Below are 22,847 nucleotides of genomic sequence, written 5' to 3'. Positions count from 1 at the left end.
ACAAATCATTCACGCTAGAGTGCGGATGAAACCCAAACTCTAATTATATTTGAGGGAACAAATCATAATACAAAGTGACAATCGCCCAAAAAAATCTAACTTTTTTACTATACTTGGAAGCACAAGCAAAATGAACATTTATAAAATTAAAAAATACTCCTCGTAATGAATCTAGCTAGTATTATTATATCCCACTTTTTTGTGCTTGGTCTCAATTGATTTGTGCTTTCTTCATGCTCCAAGCATTCAATCTGGTGATCTTAACATCAGCAGCACCATAATTGAAGGCATAAATCTGAGCCTCATCATTGATAGCCAATGTGGGGTAAACTCTGGCCGTGATCACTGCCTTGCCTTCTCCTCCAAAACTCTCCACTACTGAGTGATCAATCTGTGAAAATGGACAATCACCCTCATTATATAAGGATTTTGAACCAACAAAGAATGAAGTTTATGGATGCCATATTGATTTATTTGCAACTCACCAAGCTTCTAAGTGAGAGATTCTCCGTATAAGGGTCAACATCAAGGAAGGTCCCATAAGTGGTGAGATCATTGTTCTTATTCAATGAAGACCTGTCAAAGTATTGCATTAATTTGCATGTGGGACAAAGCATAATTGGGAGTTGACAAATTGGAATAAGTTTTGGAAGGAGAAGGAGAAGGATGAGGACAAACCTGCTTTGGTCACTGCAGAAAAGGACTAAAGGTTTGTTTTGGTATTTGAAGATTCGGAAGAAGACAGCAGTATATTCTTTCAAGCCCTTTGAAGCAAAAGCAAGCAAACCAAAAGGTCCTAATCCACCTTTTATTGCTGCACCCTTTCTGCTGCACAAAACTTGGGGGTCCATCCACTTTTCCAATATTTCCGCTTTCTCTAACTCCTTTGCCTCGAATGACACTTCAACATCAGCCTGTTCACACCCACACAGAAACGGATATATTTCATGTTTATTCAGTCATTCCAATTTTAGACTATGACTATAATTTGGCTACCAGACACGTAGGATTTGTCTTTTTACGAATTTTTCTATTATTAGCAGCCAAAAACCATATAATATGAAATTCTTACGCGCATTTAGACATTTTAAATTTCACTTTTTTCATGATGATTTTTCCCCTTAAAAGTTATTTTATTGGGGCTCCAACGCTAAAAGATATTATCATATTCAACGTTTCAATATAAAATTTTGTAGTATACAGTGTTACTTAATATAATATATAATACAGCCCCGGAAGCACCATAGAAGGATCTTGTCTACATAAATCTCTTGTTTTTGCCTTTTCCATGCCGATACTTTAAGTGAGTTCACGTGATCTTATTAAACTGGCCTCATTATTCTATATTACTATGCTACTTAAGATGCCGAGAAAATAAACAGAGAAACAGATTCCTTAAGACTTACTTGTGCAGCTGTGATAGCGGTGACTTGGAGATGCTGACCGGCCTTAAGCACTTTGATTGGCCAGTTAATTGGATTTGCACGCAGCTTCTCAATTTCAGCCACCGGCCATTGCACCAACTGTTTCCCTGACTTGTGAAGCCAAATTGCCCTTGGAATTGCCTACAAACCACATGTCCATTATATATTATTCAAAACCACATGTATTTTCTCTCTTGACCAGACTAGCATATATTTGCATTCGGTTCAACTTTGACGTCTCTGCATATATATGAATTCTCGTTTCAACCTTCATGAGCTGGCTATCTCATATTTTAATCTATCCTTGCGTCTTCAACTTGACGTTTTTGAATGCATCAATAAATTCGTTGCGTGCAAAGCAATAGAAGTTATAAAATATATATTTCTATCAACGTTAGTTAATTACTTACATGAATCCCTGACCATCCTTTCTTGATATCATCAGCAACGCTTGAGGATTCGTTGACCCAGCCTAACAAGATCCTTCTCTTCTTTGCATCATCAAAAAAAGTTTTGGAGGCATAATATTTCCCGTAATCATATCTCAAGACAGAATTAACATTCTGGAATCCAGTATCCGGGATAAACTTATCCTTCTTGGCATCATAAGTCCCAATCAAATAGTAATCGTGTTTTGTATCGTCCAAACTAACCTTAAGCACGTGCCTAACAAAAGGTCCATCAACGGAAGTATCAACACCAAACATGGACTTAGACAAAACTGGGAACAAATCAGGACATTCCCACATTCCAGTGCCTTTAGCAGAATAAAGAGGGTGTTTGGCTTTAACCCAATGTACAAAATCTTTGGATCTGTATAATAGTGCCATCCCTCTGGTGTCCCTTTTGTTCCCAATTAGAACTCTGTAGTGCCCATCTTTGCCTAACCAAGCAGTGGTAGGGTCTCTGAATGAGCTAGAATTGATTCCATTAGCCCTGGTTGGAGCCATTAAGGGGTTCTGAGGGATCTTAATCCATTCCTTAAGATATGGATCCGAGGCATTTTTGGGGTAGGCCAAGTTTTGGACTTGTTGGTTATTCGGGTCAATTCCTGTATATAAAATGGCGGGCTTGCCATCTGGCAAAATCGTGGCCGATCCTGACCAACACCCGTTGATATCAGACGGACGAGATGGGTAGATGGCTGGGTTAAGTGGGGTCCAATTTACAAGATCCTTTGATATAGAGTGAGCCCACACAATGTTCCCCCAAACAGCACCTTTGGGATTGTATTGATAGAACAAATGGTATAGCCCTTTGTATCTCATTGGTCCTGCACGTCAAAGTCATGCATAAAGTCATCTTTTCCCATCCTCTCACGTGTGTAGGACAAAGACATAATTTGAGTGAATAACTTAAAAAACTGAGAGTTCGGTTAAGCATAACTTTTTATAGTTTTTGTTATTGCAGTTTATATTAATACAGAAAATGACTATTATTCTTAATAAAGAACATCAAAAGCATATATTTTCTATCTGGTATAAGCATTTTTTTTTGGCAAAAACAAAAACTGAAAGTATTTCTTGTTCTACTTTCTTTATTATTAATACATTGACTACAGGAATCAAAATAAAATAAATATTGCAAGGACCATTTGGTAATTTAATTTTAGAAAAAATATACGAGCACATCATACAAATTTTTATTAATAAAGCTTTGTTGGAATTACATATACACAATAAATTTTATGTCTACATCCTTATTTAAAATAACTTGAAATGTAACGACCGTGTCCAAGGATAAAGGCCTTTCAATATCATTCGGCCATCAATCCTTTTCATTCGTCTTGTCTTTAACACAGAATATTTCTGTGTTTTGATTCCTAATCTTATTTTTATGAAATTTCCTGCGTTGGAACTACCGTTGAATGAACATTAAGAAATCTTGCATTTTGATAGCTGGTTTTCTACAATAATACATATGCATCTTGCTGGATCTAAAATTTCTACGTTTCAAACATTTTGACTAAGCAAGATTCAAAATCTGATGTCACATTGATATATTTTCTGAACTGGCCTGATCGAAAAATAATAAAAGTACTGAAATATAGGAAGGACTTTCGGAGGATAGAAGTTACCATTAGGATCTGCAGAACCCAAACAACGCAGAGTTCAATTTCAGCAAATCGTGTCCGATGACAGGAGAAAGAAAGCAGAAGAGCAAAAAGTCAGAGACATGACAAAACATGAAACTAAATTAGAAGAATAAAGAGAGAGATATATGAAGCAGTTAAGTACCGTTGATCCAATTCTTGGGTGGTTGGAAATGGTAACCTGTTCTATAAGGTTGATTTGAGGAAGAAGAAGATACAGTTTGAAGGTTTCTATAAACATGGTGGGTGGCTTCAATGTTCAGAACACAATGGCCAAGAACCAAAGAGAAGAAGATGGCCAATACACAGCAGATTCGAGAGACAGCCATATGTTTTTGTAGGGTTTGCAATTTGTGGGGATGACGATACAACCTTGATCCTGATCGACTATATATAGAGAGAGAGTCGGTCATGATTCATAAAAAAGATTAACAAGATATGTTTGCCAACTTGGTTGAATCAAGTAATAAGAAAAATCAAAGATCATGTGGTTAACCATCCAGGAAATATAATTATATTATTGGATAATATAAAAGTCAACTATATGGAAGAGTGAGAGTCAATAAAATACAAATATATTATTTTTCTCAACGCGGGACTTTGCAGGGAGCGATTGCTTCTTGTTTACGTCCGTTTATTATTGGACTAATTTCATCTTCTGTAAACTTACATATATACATCATCACTGTATAATTTGTACTATTTCACGTCTTCTCAAATTTCTCTACTAATGAAGTAACTTCTGGCTGCTGAATACTTTCAAAAATAAGTAAATGAAATCTCGCAAGTTTAAAATCATATGAGAAAGTAATAATCACGTAACCTTCAATTCAGAGACAACATGAAATGGGCTGATACGAAATGAACAGAAAAAGAGATCAAAATTAAAGATGGTAATGTTTGACATGTATATGTAAGATATGATATATCGTGTAAAGTTGCTGACCAAGAAAAGCATAAAAGCAATGAATTGGACTTATCCAGAAAACGTGGTTGATTATTTATTTATATATAATTGTCACAGAATCAAAGATTGATCACGATTAATTTCAGTAAAAGGTTATGCATTATTGATGAAGGCCGTAATAATTCTTCTCAACGTGTTCGTCTGCTAAACTTTGTAGAATTTTCATGAACAAATTGATATGGTTAATTAATTGGAGGCCATTATGATGTCCAACTCAGAACATATCTTGCTTATCTTGATCATGCTTTGAAACTAAACTAAAAATTAAGTATGGCGTGTTCAATCTTCAGTTACTTATTAACAAGTATATTTGTTAGTCACACATACATATATAAATATTGGATTAATCTCTTAAGATTTTTTATGAATTTTCAGACAATTTTGTTTGACAAAAAATTTAATACTGTAATAATTAATTTTATCATAAATTCAGAATTTTTTTGAGGGAATGATAATTTCAAGGAAATCATTGAATAAAATGTGATGAGGTGGTAGTCAGCTATACAAGTTAATTGAAAAGGATGAAATTTCTAGCAATGTATAAAAGTGGACTATACATAAGAAGAAACGTAAAAGGAAAGTATTCTTTGACCAGCCATGGGCCTGACAATTTATTCAAAAACCTTGAATTATCAGTTTGAAAACATGGGATTAAATTCAACACATCTTAATCCCAAAAAAAATTAAAAAAAATCAACGCACATGTGTATCCTGGAGGAACAATGAAGTAGCAGATATCTGGGCGGGCCATCTTAAACGTTTGTTTGTTGGGCCAGCTTATTAAAAAAAAAAAACAAACTGTTCTATGTCGGTCTAGCTTGAACCTTTTTTTCAGTGAAACCATTAATGTCTCAACTATTAAGTAAAATTTAAAAAATTAATTTTCTCTCTTATTGTTTTTATTCGTGTCGGATAAATCACTTTATAATTTTTTTTGGCAAATCCTAATTTCATATTTTTTGCTCTCTCTGATTTTATAATAATGATAATTGGGTATCTTGCGGGGTGTAATATTAACTAGTCAACGTTGTACAAAAAGTTTTTATATTACACACACACACACACATATATATGCATAACGGTGCATCACGCATCTTCCATTCTTTTATCGTGTTACAATTAATAACATTGAAGTTTTTTTTTTTCCTTTGAATGGGCACGGACTCAAAGTCGACAACATCTTTATTTTCTAATTTTAGAAGGAAAAAGCACAAGAAAGGGAGAAATATAAAATACTGAAATTGAAGTTATATCACAAACAGTTAAATATGAACAATAGTGGGTAATGAAAATGGAAATAAAAATGTAACTATAATAACAATATTACATAATTTCATCATTGTAAATAATTTAATGTATTGTTCTTTCTTTTCACACAATTATATTGCTCTGGATCATTAACGTTTCTTGCTTTTGAGCAAAATATTAAAATTGAAAACTTCATGAGATCGTTTTTTGTCTACGCTGGTGATCGATCATGTTTTGTGAAATCGCGTTAATTATCAGTATATCAATATATATATATTTATAACAAATCGTAAGTATTTATAATTTACGAATAATAACCATACTTTTCATGTTCCGTATAATACTGGGAAAAAAGTGTCTAATCAAATTAAGGGGCAGAAATGATCATTATAGGCGAAATATATTGCATGAATTTTTTTTTAAGAACAAAGAACAAGTTATTATCATATGTATTCATGAATAATATAATTTCTTAAAGTTAATACGCTTTATATATTTCGACTAGCTATTTTCACACGTCTCTGCTCTCACTTTAGATAGCTTTCGAGTTGAAAAGGTGACGTTTAATTTCTTAACTTTAAAAAATTGGTTCCCTCCGTTGACTTTATACAATTATCATACGTGTGGATATATCTAGTAATAAATAATAATAATAATAATAATAACAATAAAAGAGGTCTAATATTCCGTCCGTCATTTGAATTCCAAATCGGCATTCAACACTGAACCTGGGTTTCTCCAGCTTTTCTGGGTCTGTCCTCATTTATTTATATATGTTTTTGTTTTAATTATTCCGATATTCTCCAGCCAAGGCATTATTTTCCAACTGCAAAATATTTTCCCTCCCTCCAAGAAATACCAGAAAATTTTTAAATAAATTCCATACCCAATATATATATTTCGATCATCATAATATATTTTAGTCGTTTATGAAGTATACTGAGCAATGGAAATCATTAAAATAATGAATATGAAGCATAGTCTTATGATATGATATGGGCACAGAAAAGTGGAGAGCACATTCCAGAAGCAAATTCTCTTTTATTATCTTAATTAACAAAATTAGTCAATTCAGGTTTCGTACCTTTCTTTTCACACGCACGTACAGGACAAGAGGGAAACCAAAAGCAAAAAGGGAAAAAAAAAAAAAAAAGTCAAGATCTTATACGTTCATTATTCCAATTCCTGTGTGTACTTTTACCTTAGTACTTCATTTCAAAGTATGAACTAAAAATCTGACCAAGAAAAAAAGAATGAACTAAAAAAATTTTATCTTAAAAACATCGGAAAAAAATTAAAAATTTTAAAACCTACCCTTTACACTTATATATATGTAGACACACACACGTGGGTACGACTAATTGATTCGATAATTCATATGAAAACAGCTTTCTTCAATATTACTTGCTTGTGGACACATGTTTCATGCAAATCTCCCAGAAACCGACCTCATGGCTGTTCCGCTAGCCTATCGTGACAAGGTGAAGAAGCACATAATTAAATATACTTAAAATATTTTTGTTTTCAAACTATTATATATATTAATTAGGTGACTTGCATTTTTCTTCAGAAAGAGATTACTGTTTCAGATGAACACAGATGGGAGAAGAAGACAATGAATGATTGCATTATTCTCTTTGTTGAGGAAATATATATATTCAAAGGGAATATTATGTGGCCATGAGTCATTTTTTATATTTTTAATTGTTTTTCAATATATGCAGTCATGTGTATCTGATTTTCTATTGTCACGTTTAAATTTATAATAATATGATAATCACAATTGTAACATATTAGAAACTTGGAGATATCTTCTTGAAAAGAAATATAATTGATATTATAAATAAATTTATATATAACAAGTAATCTATATCGGAAAAAAATCGATATCATTGCCCACTTTCTTATTCATATTTATTTAAGCTCCTGTCATTTTCTTATGGGTTATTTATTGTTTAATATAAATATTTTTCTCAAATTTAAATTTGAATACTAGTCTTGTACATCTAAACAAAAGGTACTTCATTAATTTTACTTTTAGAATCAGAAGCTCATGCATAAACGTGCTCGACGTCAACATTGACAAAGATTTTTTGTCTATTAAAGTATAGCTTATTTAAAAATGTGTCTCTTAAACTTTTTTATTTTAATATAATTTGTTTTGACCCTAATCTCCCTCAATTGAGTAATAAGTATTATTTAAGAGATATCAACTATCCAATTGTGATCCAATCGGTGTTGACCGCCCCCCACACCGGCGGGGTTGTTGTAAATTTATTATTTAAAAAAAAAAAAGCAGACTTCTTTATTTGGGCCAAAAGTAATGGGCTACATCAGATCTTTACTGGGCTCTATGTGGACCGTAAGCAGTGGCATTTGGGACGTTGAATCCGACTTGCTAAACTAATACCAATGAAGATATCTAGTGGGCCCAGCCTAATCCAACAAGCGTAGGAGATATGAACATTAGCTTTTTTTATTAGGCCCAGAAATTTTTTTTCCAGGTCACTTCTTTAAGAATCATTTTGTATTTAAAAATTACTTTTAATATGGCCGAGAATGTTTTATTGTTCTTCGTATTTCAAGTAATTTTGTCATCTTTTCTCTATTATTTATAAGAAAAACTTATAAATATATTGAGATTTAAATTTAACAAAAACCTATGAGCATCAATTTTACACAAGTTTGCCGTTTTTAATACCAAAATTACGCCAAAGAGTTAAAATAAAAATGTTTACTCAAAATTTTATAAATGTTCAAATATTTAGGAGAATTGAAGGAACAAATTATCAACTAAGGAAAGCTATATGAAGAATCCATAGACAGTGAAAAGTAAGGCTCCACGAATAAAAATTCTGCTTCTAAATCAATTTGTGTTTTTTTTGGGGGGGGGGGGGGACACATTCGTGGCTCGCACTTATTGGCTATAAGAAAACCACCTAACACACGATATATGCTGTTTATTTTGCCAAAAGTTGTGTCACTTCCTTGCTGGTGTATTCTTTTTTTAAGTGCAATAATGAGAATTAATAGGTTAAGGAATCTCCTTATTATTATCTATATAAGATTCATTATATCACAGGAGAATCTCGTTATTAAAAGCTCATAGATTTATTATTTTATTTTATTTTTTTGGTGTCAATGGGGAAGGTTATCATCATGCATGCCATTATCAAACCAAGTTACTATAAAAGTATAATCATGTTATTATATTTTTTATCGATGTCGCTGCTTTTAACTTCTAAGTTATACATCATTGGCTAACTCGTTGCAATTGGATAGTACAAGATAATTATTACATAATTATGACCTCTCCTATCATAATGTTCTCTTTATGAGACATTAATATCTCTCTAAAAGAAGGGTAAACCAAATCATAAAAATACAGCAGTAGTTCTGGACTTATTTTACTATAACGGTGATTCCAACACGTGACTTAATTTATGTTTTTTCCATCCTTTTTCCCCCTTAATGTTTGAATTTGAAATTCTCTTTTGTTCCCAATTGTGTTTTATTGTCATTGTCTCTACTATTTCTTCTTTCTTCACACAGCAATCTCTCTTCTATTGTCCTCCCTGCTTTCTTCTCAACTTCACATTAATCTCTTTTTCCTCAAGACCACATACATGTTATCGCACGAGTCTCTCAATATTGTGTTTTGTTCTTTTTTAATCATAATTTAGTGTTTGAAAACTGGCTTGAAACCTTTCTATTATGAGAACTGTGTTCTTATTTGATTTCAATTTTGAATTACTATGGAAACTGAAAAATACTCTTTATCAAATAATTGGGCTATCTGTAGAAGGACCACATATATATACAGCTAAAAACACGAAACATAAGCAGGAAAATAATCAGACATATGCTTAAATAACAAGTTAAATAATTTTTTTTTTTTGCAGCAAAAAATCTAGGCAAGGGTTCAGGGTCAACCTAAGCGAAGGGCAAGACGCTTAATCTAGCTATTCCTAAATCATATCATGTTGGGCAAAACAAACATATAACATACCACTAAGCATTTAGCTAGACACCCTTAAATTTAGGGTGCATCTTTAACCACTGTGACGGGGAATCGAATACCTTCCCTTATTCATGAGAGGGTCTAATTCTTACTATTAAAACCACAGAGAATGGGTACAAAATAAATAAAAGCTTTATACTCTTCCCCAACACACATAAATTCTTCAATCCTTTTGGTAAGATCAATGCTTATTAGTAGCTTGACACTGTTATCCAAAAGTTATAAGAATGCGAGGCACCATTGATCTTAACAATTAAGGGTATTTTTTGGATTAACATTGAGAAAACTCAAGAATAATTTTTATCATAACTGACTTTTGCAAATTAAAGTTAAGATAAAAATCAATTAGTGTAATACGTTTTTAGAAAAAAAAAATTAATTTCATACAAGCTTGATTGATGATATTTTGAAAAGTGGATTTCAAATCTTTTAAAAAAATTAAAAGTCAGAAAAAAAAGTTGCTTCAATTTTGAAGTAATTTTAAGACAAAAAAAATGGCTGCTCCTAAAATAACGCCAAATGTCATTTTTTTCATTCGATGGAGTTTGAGGTGTTCTTGATGACTAGGAATAAATTAAAGATGACTCCAACACTATCTCCCAAACAAGTCCTAAGATATTAACGGCAGGCAAATTTATCAGTATACTATAAACAGTAAAATAAATCACCAGAATCCTACCTAATAAAAAGGATTTACTAAGATACTATACTTAAACTTGTTCAGAGTAAGAATGAGTTTAAAATTATAAAAAAAATTATTCTTACTAAGAACAAGTTTACTCCGTCTCTTACTTTCCTCTTAGTCACATCATCTTATTAACATTTGATTTTTTTTTTTTAAATAAAAAAGTGAAGTCGTTCAAAGCTTGAACGACTTCACTGCCTTGGACGCCGTGATTATTGGCTGAAGAGAGGAAAGAGAATGGAGACTGGGAAGGGAATGGAAAAATGAGAGAGAGAGAGAAGGGGACAAGGGCTTTAGATTAGATTGTACGAGGTTGCTGAAATGCAAACTCATTATTTATAAAACACACATATATAAAATTGAGAATTACAATAAAACCTAAAATTGATTTTGCAAAATATTAAACTTAAATTCTTCATATTAAGAGGTAAAATATATAAATCTGAATGATATATTTTAATAGATCTGAATAATAATATTTCATAGATTTGGTAATCCTGGAGTGTTCAACTATTTATATAAGTTAAACTCTTTAATATAAAAGTTAGATAACTAATTTATAAATATTAAGAAAATCAATTAAGTTAATTATTTATAATAAATAAATGTCATCTTCTTTAAAATATTCTTGTTAATCATGTGAATTAACTAGAACTATTATTTAATAAAATTTTTAACACATACAGCTACTATAAGGACTATTTGAAAAAAAGAAAAAGAAAACATATGATAGACAAAATGAATTGAGATCTTATATTTATGACCAAATTAAATGTCAAATTAGTTTTTGTATTACGGACCAGGTAGTGAGAAGTTTAAAATTTTTAACCACAAAATTAAATTTAAATTATTCAGATTTATTATAAAACTATAATTAACTTATGAAAAATAAATTTAAATTTATGCATTTCCATGATTTGTTGTTCCCGTTTCATTGGCCTACGCACCCCACTTACTTGCATTTCATCATCCACGTGTTCCCTCAGCAACCCCACTCCTCCTGAATTTTATTGTAATTGTGAATTTTATAAATAATAAATCTGCATTCCAGCACCTCCCCTCCTTTCCCCGTCTCCATTCTCTTTCCTCTCTTCACCCACGAAGCACGGCGTCCAAGGCAGTGCCGAGGAAGTCGTTCAGGCTGTGAACGACTTCACTTTTTTATTTAAAAAAAAAAAAAAACATCAAATGTTTTCAGATGATGTGACTGAGAGGGAAGCAAGAGACGGAGTAAACTCGCTCTTGCCAATAACAACTTCTCCATAATTTTAGACTCGTTCTCATTCTGAACAAGTTTAAGCACAGTATCTTAGTAAATTCTTTTTATTACGTAGGATTCTGATAATTTATTTTACTGTTCATAGCATATTGATAAATTTGCCATTAACGGCATGTTGCTATTGTACGGAAGGAGGGTACTTCTTAATGGGACTTTTCGCCAATAAAATGGGACGCTCGTGAAAGGGCATTTTAATTATTTCATATGTATAGGACAAGACACTCTTAGCGGCAAATTCACTGTATTTATTTGTCATTAAGTTGGACTTCTTTATCATTTTTCTTCTTAAAATATAAATAAACAGAGGGAACTACTTTCTTCATGTCAAAATTTATACACAACTCATCAGTTCTCTCTAGATGAAATGATGATAGTATGTCAGGCATTTGTTCCGGTTAATACTAAACACCTATTTAAATCTTATGTAAGTATGAAGTTATGGGTTGGTGAGTTTTTTTTTTTTTTTGCTTAGTCTCAATTGATTTGTGCTTTCTTTATGCTCCAAGCATTTAGTCTGGTGGTCTTAACATCAGCAGCGCCATAATTGAAGGCATAAAGCTGAGTCTCATCATTGATAGCCAATGTGGGGTAAACTCTGGCTGTGATCACTGCCTTGCCTTCTGCTCCAAAACTCTCCACCACTGAGTGATCAATCTGTGAAAATGGACAATCACGCTCATTATATAAGGATTTTGAGCCAACAAAGAATGAAGTTTATGGAGGTGATCATATTGATTTATTTGCAGCTCACCAAGCTTCTAAGTGAGAGATTCTCCGTATAAGGGTCAACATCAAGGAAGATCCCATAAGTGGTGAGATCATTGTTCTTATTCAATGAAGACCTGTCAAAATATTGCATTAATTTGTATGTGGGACAAAGCATAATTGGGAATTGACAAATTGGAATAAGTTTTGGAAAGAGGTTTATGAGGACAAACCTGCTTTGATCACTACAGAAAAGGACTAAAGGTTTGTTTTGGTATTTGAAGATTCTGAAGAAGACGGCAGTATATTCTTTCAAGTCCTTTGAAGCAAAAGCAAGCAAACCAAAAGGTCCTAATCCACCTCTTACTGCTGCACCCTTTTTGCTGCACAAAACTTGGGGTTCCGTCCAGTTTTCCAATACTTCTGCCTTCTCTAGCTCCCTTGCCTCGAAGGACACTTCAACATCAGCCTGTTCATGCCCGCACAGAAACGAACATATTTCAAGTTTATTCAATCATTCCAATTTTAAGCTATGACTATAATACAGCTAACAGACATGTAGGATTTCTCTTTTTATGAATTTTTCTATTATTAGCAGCCAAAAACCATATAATATGAAATTCTTACATGTATTTAGACATTTTAAATTTCACTTTTTTATGATGATTTTTCCCCTTAATAGTTATCCTATTGGGGCTCCAACTCCAAAAGATATTATCATATTCAACGTTTCAATATAAAATTTCGTAGTTTACAGTGTTACTTAATACTACCTCCGGTCCTAATTATAAGATCCAGTTGATTTATTTGAGGAGATTAAGGAAGTAAGTTAAGTTAGTTATTTGTAATAAATAAGTATTGTCATTCCTAAAATATCCTTGCTAATTAAGTGTATTGGCTAGAACTATCATTATTAGAAAGACTATCTTAGAAAAAAATATATAAATATGAGAAACAAAATGGATTGAGGTCTTATAATTAGGACCAAACAAAAAGTCAAACGGGGTCTTATATTAAGGACCGGAGGTAGTATAATACAGACTCAGAAGCACATAGAAGGATCTTGTCTACATAAATCTCTTGTTTTTGCCTTTTACATGCCGATACTTTAAGTGAGTTCATGTGATCTCACTAAACTGGCCTCATTATTCTATATTGCTATATATGCTATTTAAGATACCGAGAAAATAAACAAAGAAGCAGATTCCTTAAGACTTACTTGTGCAGCTGTGATACCAGTGACTTGGAGATGTTGACCAGCCTTAAGCACTTTGATTGGCCAGTTAATTGGATTTGCACGCAGCTTCTCAATTTCAGGCACCGGCCATTGCACCAACTGTTTCCCTGACTTGTGAAGCCAAATTGCCCTTGGAATTGCCTACAAACCACATGTCCATTATATGTTATTCAAAACCACATGTATTTTCTCTCTTGATTAGACTAGCATATATTTGCATTCGGTTCAACTTTGACGTATGAATTCTCGTTTCGACCTTCATGAGCTGGCTATCTCATATTTTAATCTATCCTAGCGTCTTCAACTTGACGTTTTTGAATGCATCAATAAATTCACTACGGGCAAAGCAATGGAAGTTATAAAATATATATTTTTAATTTTCTATCGACGTTAGTTAATTACTCACATGAATCCCTGACCATCCTTTCTCGATATCATCAGCAACGCTTGAGGATTCGTTGACCCAGCCAAACAAGATCCTTCTCTTCTTTGCATCATCAAAAAACGTTTTGGTGGCATAATATTTCCCGTAATCATATCTCAAGACAGAATTAACATTCTGGAATCCGGTATCCGGGATAAACTTATCCTTCTTGGCATCATAAGTCCCAATCAAATAGTAATCGTGTTTTGTATAGTCCAAACTAACTTTAAGCACGTGCCTAAGAAAAGATCGATCAACGGAAGTATCAACACCAAACGTGGACTTAGACAAAACTGGAAAGAAATCAGGACACTCCCACATTCCAGTGCCTTCAGCAGAATAAAGAGGATGCTTGGCTTGAATCCAGTGTACAAAATCTTTGGATCTGTATAATAGTGCCATCCCTCTAGTGTCCCTTTTGTTCCCAATTAGGACTCTATAATGCCCATCTTTGCCTAACCAAGCAGTGGTAGGGTCTCTAAATGAATTAGAATTGATTCCATTAGCCCAAGTTGGAGCCATTAAGGGGTTTTGTGGGATCTTAATCCATTCCTTAAGATATGGGTCTGAGGCATTTTTGGGGTAGGCCAAGTTTTGGACTTGTTGGTTATTTTGGTCAATTCCTGTATATAAAATGGCAGGCTTGCCATCTGGCAAAATAGTGGCCGATCCTGACCAACACCCGTTGATATCGGACGGATGAGATGGGTAGATGGCTGGGTTAAGTGGGGTCCAATTTACAAGATCCTTTGATATAGAGTGAGCCCACACGCTGTTCCCCGAAACGGCACCTTTGGGATTGCATTGATAGAACAAATGGTATAGCCCTTTGTATCTCATTGGTCCTGCACATCAAAGTCATGCATAAAGTCAACTTTTCCCATCCTCTCACTTATGTAGGACAAAGATATAATTTGAGTGAATAACTAAAAAAATGAGTTCGGTTAAGCATAATTTTTTATAGTTTTTGTTATTGTACTACCTCTGGTCTTTAATATATATTAAATGACTAATTTGAGTAATTAAAAAAATCAATTAAGATAATTATTTATAATAAACAAATACTATTTTTCTTAAAATATTCTAGTTAATCAAATGTATGAGTTAATATTATTATTATTATTATGACTACCTTGAAAAAAATGAATAAATATGAAAGACAAAGTGGATTAAAGATCTTATATTTAAGACTAAAATAAAAATCAAACAAACTCTTATATTAAAGACAAGAGGTAGTAGTTTATATTAATACGGAAAAGGACAATTTTTCTTAATAAAAAACATGAAAGGCTCATATTTTCTATTTGGTATAAGCATTTTTTGGCAAAAACAAAAAGTAAAACTATTTCTTGTTCTACTTCTGTTTATTATTAATACATTGATTATAGGAATCAAAATCAAATAAAATTGCAAGGACGATTTGGTAATTTAATTTTAGAAAAAAGTACAAACACATCATGCACATTTTTATTAATAAAGCTCTTGTTTTGACAAAAAATAAAAGAGCTCTTCTTGGAATTACATGTACAAAATTAATTTATGTCTACATCCTTGTTAAAAACAACTTGCAACGTAACGACGGGGTCCAAGGATAAAGGCCTTTCAATATCATTCGGCCATGCATCAATCCTTTTCATTCATCTTGTCTCTAACACACAGAATTGTGTTTTGATTCCTAATCTCATTTTTAGGAAACTTCCTGCATCGGAACTCCCGTTGAATGAACTGAACATTAAGAAACCTTGTTATTGGATCGCAAACTTCTACGTTTCAAGCATTTTAACTAAGCATTATTCAAAATCTGATGTCACATTCATCTATTTTCCGAACTGGCCTGATCACCAGAAATAAAACCGAAATATCTATATAGCAAGGAAGGAGTTTAAGAGGATAGAACTTACTGCAGAATCCAACCAAACGCAGAGTTCAATTTCAGGAGATCGTGTCCAATGACAGAAGGAAGAAACCAAGAGAACAAAACGTTAGAGACATGACAAAACATGATTAAAAGTTAAAAGAAGAAAGAGATGACGAATTTGAGTACCATTGATCCAATTCTTGGGAGGTTGGTAGTGGTTACCAGTTCTGTAAGGTTGGTTTGGGGAAGAAGAAGAAGAAGATACAGTTTGAAGGTTTCTGTAAACATGGTGGGTGGCTTCAATTTTAAGAACACAACGGCCAAGAACCAAAGACAACAAGATGGCCAATACACAGCAGACTCGAGAGACAGCCATTAATGTTGTTGTTGGGTTTGGAATTTGTGGGATGATGATACAACCTTGACCTTGGTCGGCTATACATATAGAGAGAGAGGCGATGATTCAATAAAAATAAATGAATAAATAACAAGATATGTTTGCTAACTTGGTCGAACCAAGTAATAAGAAAAATCGAAGATCATGTGGAATTGAGCATCCAGGAAATATAATTATATTATTGGATAATATAAAAGTCAACTATATGGAAGAGTGAGAGTCAATAAAATGTAAATACTCCTCCAGTCTTTAATATAGAACCTAATTATTGAGTTGATTTTGGTTCTAAATATAAGATTTATTTTTCATATTTATTATTTTTTTAAAATTACACATATAGATACTCTCTTAACTATAATCAAGTAGAAGAATAAGATAGAATATTAAGGAAGATGGTTATAGTGTTTTAGAAAAAACATATCATATTTTCTATAATTAACTAACTTACTTAACTTCCTTAATCTAGTCAAATTAATGAGTATTATTTTTCTCAACGCCGGACTTTGCGGGGAGCGATTTGCTGCGTGTCTACGTACGTTTATTATTTTAGACTAATTTCATCTTCTGTAAACTTATATATATACATCACCGCTATATAATTTGCATTATTTTATGTCTTCTCGAATATCTCTACTCATGGAGTAACTTCTGGCTTCGGAATACTTTCAAAAATAAGTAAATGAAATCTTACAAGTTTAAAATCATATAAGAAAATAATACCTGCGTAACCTTCACTTCAGAGACAACATGAAATGGGCAGATACGAAATGAACAGAAAAAGAGATCAAAATTAAAGATGGTAATGCTTGACATGTATATGTAAGATATGATATATCGTGTAAAGTTGCCGACCAAGGAAAGCACAAAAGCAATGAATTGGACTAATCCAGAAAACGTGGTTGATTATTTATATTTATATATATAATTGTCACAGAATCAAAGATCGAAGATGAAGGCCGTAATAATTCTTTTCATCGATCGTGTTCATCTGCTAAACTTTGTAGAGTTTTCATGAACAAATTGATATGGTTAATTAATTTTATTGGAGTCCATTGTGATGTCCAACTCGGAACACATCTTGCTTATCTTGATCATGCTTTGAAACTAAAACTAAAGTCTCGCGTGTTCAATATTCCTAGCTTGCTATACAAGTTAGAAAGGGTGAAATTTCTAGCAACGCGTAAAGGTGGACTATATATAGTATTCTTTGACCACCATGGGGCTGACAACTTATTCAAACACCTTGAATTATCAGTTTGAAAGCATGGGATTGGATTCAACACACATCTTTATCCCCAAAAAAATTCTTAAAAAAAAAAAAATCAACGCATATATATATGTGTGTGTGTGGGGTGGGCCATCCTGGAGAAACAATTAAATAAAGGGAAAATTTCATTTAAAGACTGCAGTTGAGAATTTATATCAGTTAGCCCCCAAAACATTCTAAAATATCACTACAGGCCTAAGGATTCAAACTGAAATTAAAATTAAGAGTAAGATTACAATAATACCTCTCATTTTATTTTTTTAAAAAAAGTAAATATTAATAGTTGCTGGAGTGTGGCAGGAATTTTTTTTTTTTTAAAATAAAGTGGCCAAGGAAAGGTTTGAACCTATGACCCCTTGGCATACTAAAAATAATGTAACCACCAAGCCAAGCAAACTATTCAATCAAGTAATGCAAATAAAATATATATAACAAAACAAATGTAAGTGTCCAAGTATAAGTAAACAAGTAAAAATTTGACAGTTTACAATAAAATTTGAAATTTACAAATAACATAATAAAATTCATAACCCCAAAGACAAGTGTTTAAGTGTAAATGAGCAAGTGAAACTTGAAGATTTACAACAAAAGTTTATGGATTTACAACCCAAACTTGGTTATTCACAAGAAACACAAGAGAATTCACAACCCAAAATGTAAGTGTTTGAGTATAAGTGAACAAGTGAAATTCGACAATTTATAAGTAAAATTTGGTAATTTATAAATAACATAATAGAATTTACAACCCCAAATGCAAGTGTTTAAGTGTAGAGCAAGTAAAATTTGAAGATTTATAACAATAGTTTATGAATTTATAAGTGAAATTCAACAATTTACAAGTGAAATTAAGTATTTACAATGAAAATTTCATTTGCTCATTTACACCTAAACACTTGCATTTGAGGTTGTGAATTCCATTATGTTATTTGTAAATTGCTGAATTTTACTTGTAAATTGTCGAATTTCATTTATTCATTTACACTCAAACATTTTGGGTTGTGAATTCTAGTATTTCTTGTGAATAGCCAAATTTGGGTTGTAAATTAATAAATTTTTGTTGTAAATCTTCAAATTTCATTTGCTCATTCACACTTAAACACTTGCATTTGGGGTTGTAAATTCCATTATGTTATTTGTAAATTGCTAAATTTTTGTTGTAAATTGCTGAATTTCACTGATAAATTATTGAATTTTACTTATTCACTTACACTCAAACACTTATATTTTGGGTTGTGAGTTTCTTGTGAATAGCCAAATTAGGGTTGTAAATCCATAAATTTTTGTTGTAAATCTTCAAATTTCACTTGCTCATTTAGACCTAAACACTTGTATTTGGGGTTGTGAATTCCATTATGTTATTTGTAAATTACCAAATTTTTGTTGTAAATTACTGAATTTTACTTGTTCACTTATACTTGGACACTTGTGTTTGTTTTGTTATACATATTTTTATTTGCATCATATGATTAAATGGCTTGCTTGGCTTAGTGGTTACATTACTTTTAGTGTGCCAAAGGGTCATGGGTTTAAATCTTTTCTTGGTCATCTTGTTTTTTTAAAGAAACTTCCTGCCACCAGAGCTACAGTAGCAACCACCGGAGATCCAACCTCCGACAACGGCCACCTGAGCTCCGATGACTAGAACTCCGACGACCATTAGTATTTATTTTTTAAAAAAAAAAAAAAGTGAGGGGTATTATTCAGTTTGGTCCCTTGGTCCTGCAATGATATTTCAGAATATTTTAGTGACCGACTGATATAAATTCTCAACTGTGGTACCTAAATGAAATTTTCCCCTAATTTAACGGTGCATCACGTATCTTCCATTCTTTTGTCATGTTACAGTTAATAACATCAAAGTTTTTTTTTTTTATTTCCCTTGAATGGGCACGGATTCAAAGTCTACAACAACTTTTATTTTCTAGTCTTGGAAGGAAAAAGCACAAGGGAGAAATATAAAATACTGAAATTGAAGTTCTATCACAAACAGTTAAATATGAAAAATAGTGGGTAATGAAAATGGAAATATAAATATAAATATAATAACAATATTACATAATTTGATGATTGTAACTAATTTAATGTATTGCTCTTTCCTTTCACACAATTATACTGCTCTAGATCATTAAAGTTTCTTGCTTTTGCGCAAAAAATTAAAATTGCAAATCTCATGCGATCGTTTTTTTGTCTCCTCCTATGATCGATCATGTTTTGTGAAATCATGTTAATTGTCAGCATATCAATATATATATTTATAACAAATCGTAACTATTTATCATTTATGAATAATATCCTTATTTTTCATGTTTCGTATAATACTTAGGAAAATGTGTCTAATCAAATTAAAGGGCAGAAATGATTATTATAGGCGAAATATATTGCATGAATTTTTTTTAACAAAAAAGAACAAGTTATTATCATATGTATTCATGAATAATATAATTTGTTAAAGTTAATCCACTTTTTATATCTTTTTTTTCACGCGTCTCTTCGCTCACTCTAGATAGCTTTCGAGCCAAAAAAGTGACGTTTAATTTCTTAACCTTAAAAATTGGTTCGCTCCATTGACTTGACACAATTATCATACGTCTGGATATATATAGTGGTACTGTATAAAAGAGGACTGATTCCATCCGTCATTTCAATTCCAGATCGGCATTCAGCACTGCAACTGGGGTTCTCCAGCTTTTCTGGGTCTTTACTCATTTATTTATACATATTTTTGTTTTATTCTGATATTCTTCTTCTAATGTTTCAGCCAAGATATTATTTTTCCAACTGCAAAATATTTTCCCTCCCTCCAAGCAACGCCAGCAAAATTTTCAAACAAATTTCATACCAAATATATATATTTCGATCAGCATAATATTCCTCCAATCTTTCATATAAAACCTGTTTAAATAATTTGATTATATTAAGAAAGTTATGTAAGTTAATTAATTATAAGAAATATGACATGTTTTTTTTAAAATATCATAATCATTTTTTCTAATATTCTCCTTCGTTCTTCTACTTGATTGTGGTTGATAGAATATCCATAAGGATAATTTAAAAAAATTGATAAATATAAAAACTAAATCTTATATTTAAAACCAAAATTAACTTAATAATTAGGTCGTATATTAATAATCGAGAGAGTATATTTTAGTCGTCTACATGAAGTATACTTAGAGATAGGAATCATTAAAATAATGAATATGAAACAAAGTCTTTTGCCACGATATGGGTACGGAAAAGTGGAGGGCACCTTCCCCAAGCAAATCCTCTTTTATTATCTTAATTAACAAAATTATCAATTCAGGTTTTGTACCTTCCTTTTCCCACGTACGTAGGGGACCAGAGGGAAACCAGAACCAAAAAAGACCCCCCCCAAAAAAAAAATCAACATCCTATGCCTTCATTATTCCAATTCCCGTGTATGGTTTTAACTAATTACTTCATTTCAAAATATGAACTAAAGATTTTTTATCTTAAAAATATGGGAAAAAAATTAAAAATTTTAAAACCTACCCTTTGCAATTATGTGCATATAGATAGACACAGACACACACGAGTACGGCTAATTAATTAATTCTCAATTCACATGAAAACAGTTTTCTTCAATATTACTTAGTTGGGGACGCATGTTTCATGCAAATCTCTCAGAAACCGACCTCATGGTTGTTCCGCTAACCTGTGGTGACAAGTTGAAGAAGCATATAATTAAATATACTCAAATATTTTTGTTTTCAAACTATACTATATATATTAATTAGGTGACTTGCATTTTTGTTCCGCTAACCTGTGGTGACAAGTTGACTGGCTCTTATAATTAAGATCGGAGATAATATTATTTAAGAGTTATCAACCATCCAATTGTGATCCAATTGCATTGACCGGGGGGCTACAAATTTATTACTCCTCCGGTCCTTATTATAAGACCCAATTTGACTTTTTATTTGGTCCTAATTATAAGACCCAATCCATTTTCTCTTTTATATTTATGCATTTTTTTCCAAGATAATCCTTCTAATAATGATAGTTTTAGCCAATATACTTAATTAGCAAGGATATTTTAGGAATAACAACACTTATTTATTATAAATAACCAACTTAACTTACTTCCTTAATCTCCTCAAATAAGTCAATTGGGTCTTATAATTAGGACCGGAGGAGTATTTTAAAAACTAAGCAGGCTTCGTTATTTGGGCCATAAGGGATGGGCTAGATCATATCTTTACTGGGCTGTATTTGGGCCATAAGTAAAGTTGAATCAGATTTGCTAAACTTTTTTTTTACAGTTTTGTTAAACTAGTTGTTACCAAAAAACGAATTTTGTTAAACTAGTGCCAGTGAAGATGTCTAGTGGGCCCAGCCTAATCCAACATATATAGGAGATATAAGCATTAGCTATTCTTATTAGGCCCAAAATCTCACTTCTGTTTTGGGAAAAAAAAAGGTCACTTCTTTAAGAATCATTTTCTATTTAAAAAGTACGTTAATATGGCCGAGAATGTTTTACTGTTATTTGTATTTCAAGTAATTTTGTCATTTTTTCTCTATTATATATAAGAAAAACTTATAAATATATTGAGATTTAAATTTAAGAAAAACCTATGAACATTAATTTTAGACAAGTTTGCGGTTTTTATAGGAATATTGCACCAAAGAGTTAAAATAAAATATGTTCGTTGTAACCAAAGAAAAAAAGATGTTTACTCAAAATTTTATAAATTTTCAATTATTTAGGAAAATTGAAGGAACAAAATTATCAATTAAGGAAAGCTGTATGTGAAGAATCCATAGACAGTGAAAAGTAAGGCTCCACTAATAAAAACTCTACTTCTAAATCAATTAGTAACGACGAGGAGATCGATTTGTAGTTTTTTTTTTTTTACGTACACATTCGTGGCTCGCACTTATTTGCGATAAGAAAACCACCTAACACAAGATATACCCTGATTATTCTCACAAAAGTTGTGTCACTTCCTTGTTGGTGTGTTCTTTTTTTTAAGTGCAATAATGAGAATTAATAGGTTAAGGAATCTCCTTAGTATTATCTTTATAGGATTCATTATATCGTAATAGAATCTCGTCATTAAAAGATCGTAGATTTATTATTTTAATGTCTTTTTTTTGGTCGATAGGGAAGGTTATCATCATGCATGTCATTATCAAACGAAGTTACTATAAAAGTATAATCATGTTATTATATTGTTGATCGATGTCGCTACTCTTAACTTCTAAGTTATATCATCATTGGC

At 31.9% G+C, this 22,847-nt stretch overlaps 2 protein-coding genes across 2 annotated transcripts; both read right to left on the bottom strand.

Moving 5' to 3' along the window:
- Positions 1-201: 201 nt before the first annotated feature.
- LOC114715602 (beta-fructofuranosidase, cell wall isozyme-like) lies at positions 202-3,865 on the bottom strand. Its single transcript, XM_028900460.1, has 7 exons — positions 3,662-3,865; positions 3,502-3,510; positions 1,835-2,697; positions 1,407-1,565; positions 679-914; positions 486-576; positions 202-391 (listed from the first exon to the last, which is right to left on the bottom strand). Exons 1-7 carry the CDS (start codon positions 3,843-3,845, stop codon positions 212-214), a joined length of 1,722 nt encoding a protein of 573 aa, XP_028756293.1. The 5' UTR covers positions 3,846-3,865; the 3' UTR covers positions 202-211.
- An 8,325-nt stretch (positions 3,866-12,190) lies between these two features.
- On the bottom strand, positions 12,191-16,316 carry LOC114715601 (beta-fructofuranosidase, cell wall isozyme-like). The gene is made up of 6 exons (XM_028900459.1): positions 16,127-16,316; positions 14,065-14,927; positions 13,641-13,799; positions 12,655-12,890; positions 12,468-12,558; positions 12,191-12,370 (listed from the first exon to the last, which is right to left on the bottom strand). Exons 1-6 carry the CDS (start codon positions 16,314-16,316, stop codon positions 12,191-12,193), a joined length of 1,719 nt encoding a protein of 572 aa, XP_028756292.1.
- Positions 16,317-22,847: the final 6,531 nt, after the last annotated feature.

This window comes from Neltuma alba, unplaced genomic scaffold (genome assembly GCF_004799145.2).
Source record: "Neltuma alba isolate B1F8T4 unplaced genomic scaffold, ASM479914v2 tig00011601_pilon, whole genome shotgun sequence".
In the NCBI taxonomy this organism is placed as follows: domain Eukaryota; kingdom Viridiplantae; phylum Streptophyta; class Magnoliopsida; order Fabales; family Fabaceae; genus Neltuma; species Neltuma alba.
This window is presented reverse-complemented; position numbering and strand designations above follow the sequence as displayed.

Excerpts from the sequence above, each read along its gene's own strand:
- LOC114715601 (XM_028900459.1), bottom strand. The coding sequence starts at position 16,316 with ATGGCTGTCTCTCGAGTCTGCTGTGTATTGGCCATCTTGTTGTCTTTG. Across the intron at positions 13,800-14,064 it reads AAGGATGGTCAGGGATTCAT|GCAATTCCAAGGGCAATTTG; the intron begins GTGAGTAATTAA and ends TGTGGTTTGTAG. Across the intron at positions 12,371-12,467 it reads ATCTCTCACTTAGAAGCTTG|ATTGATCACTCAGTGGTGGA; the intron begins GTGAGCTGCAAA and ends CCATTTTCACAG.
- LOC114715602 (XM_028900460.1), bottom strand. The coding sequence starts at position 3,845 with ATGGCTGTCTCTCGAATCTGCTGTGTATTGGCCATCTTCTTCTCTTTG. Across the intron at positions 1,566-1,834 it reads AAGGATGGTCAGGGATTCAT|GCAATTCCAAGGGCAATTTG; the intron begins GTAAGTAATTAA and ends TGTGGTTTGTAG. Across the intron at positions 915-1,406 it reads CCGCTATCACAGCTGCACAA|GCTGATGTTGAAGTGTCATT; the intron begins GTAAGTCTTAAG and ends GGGTGTGAACAG.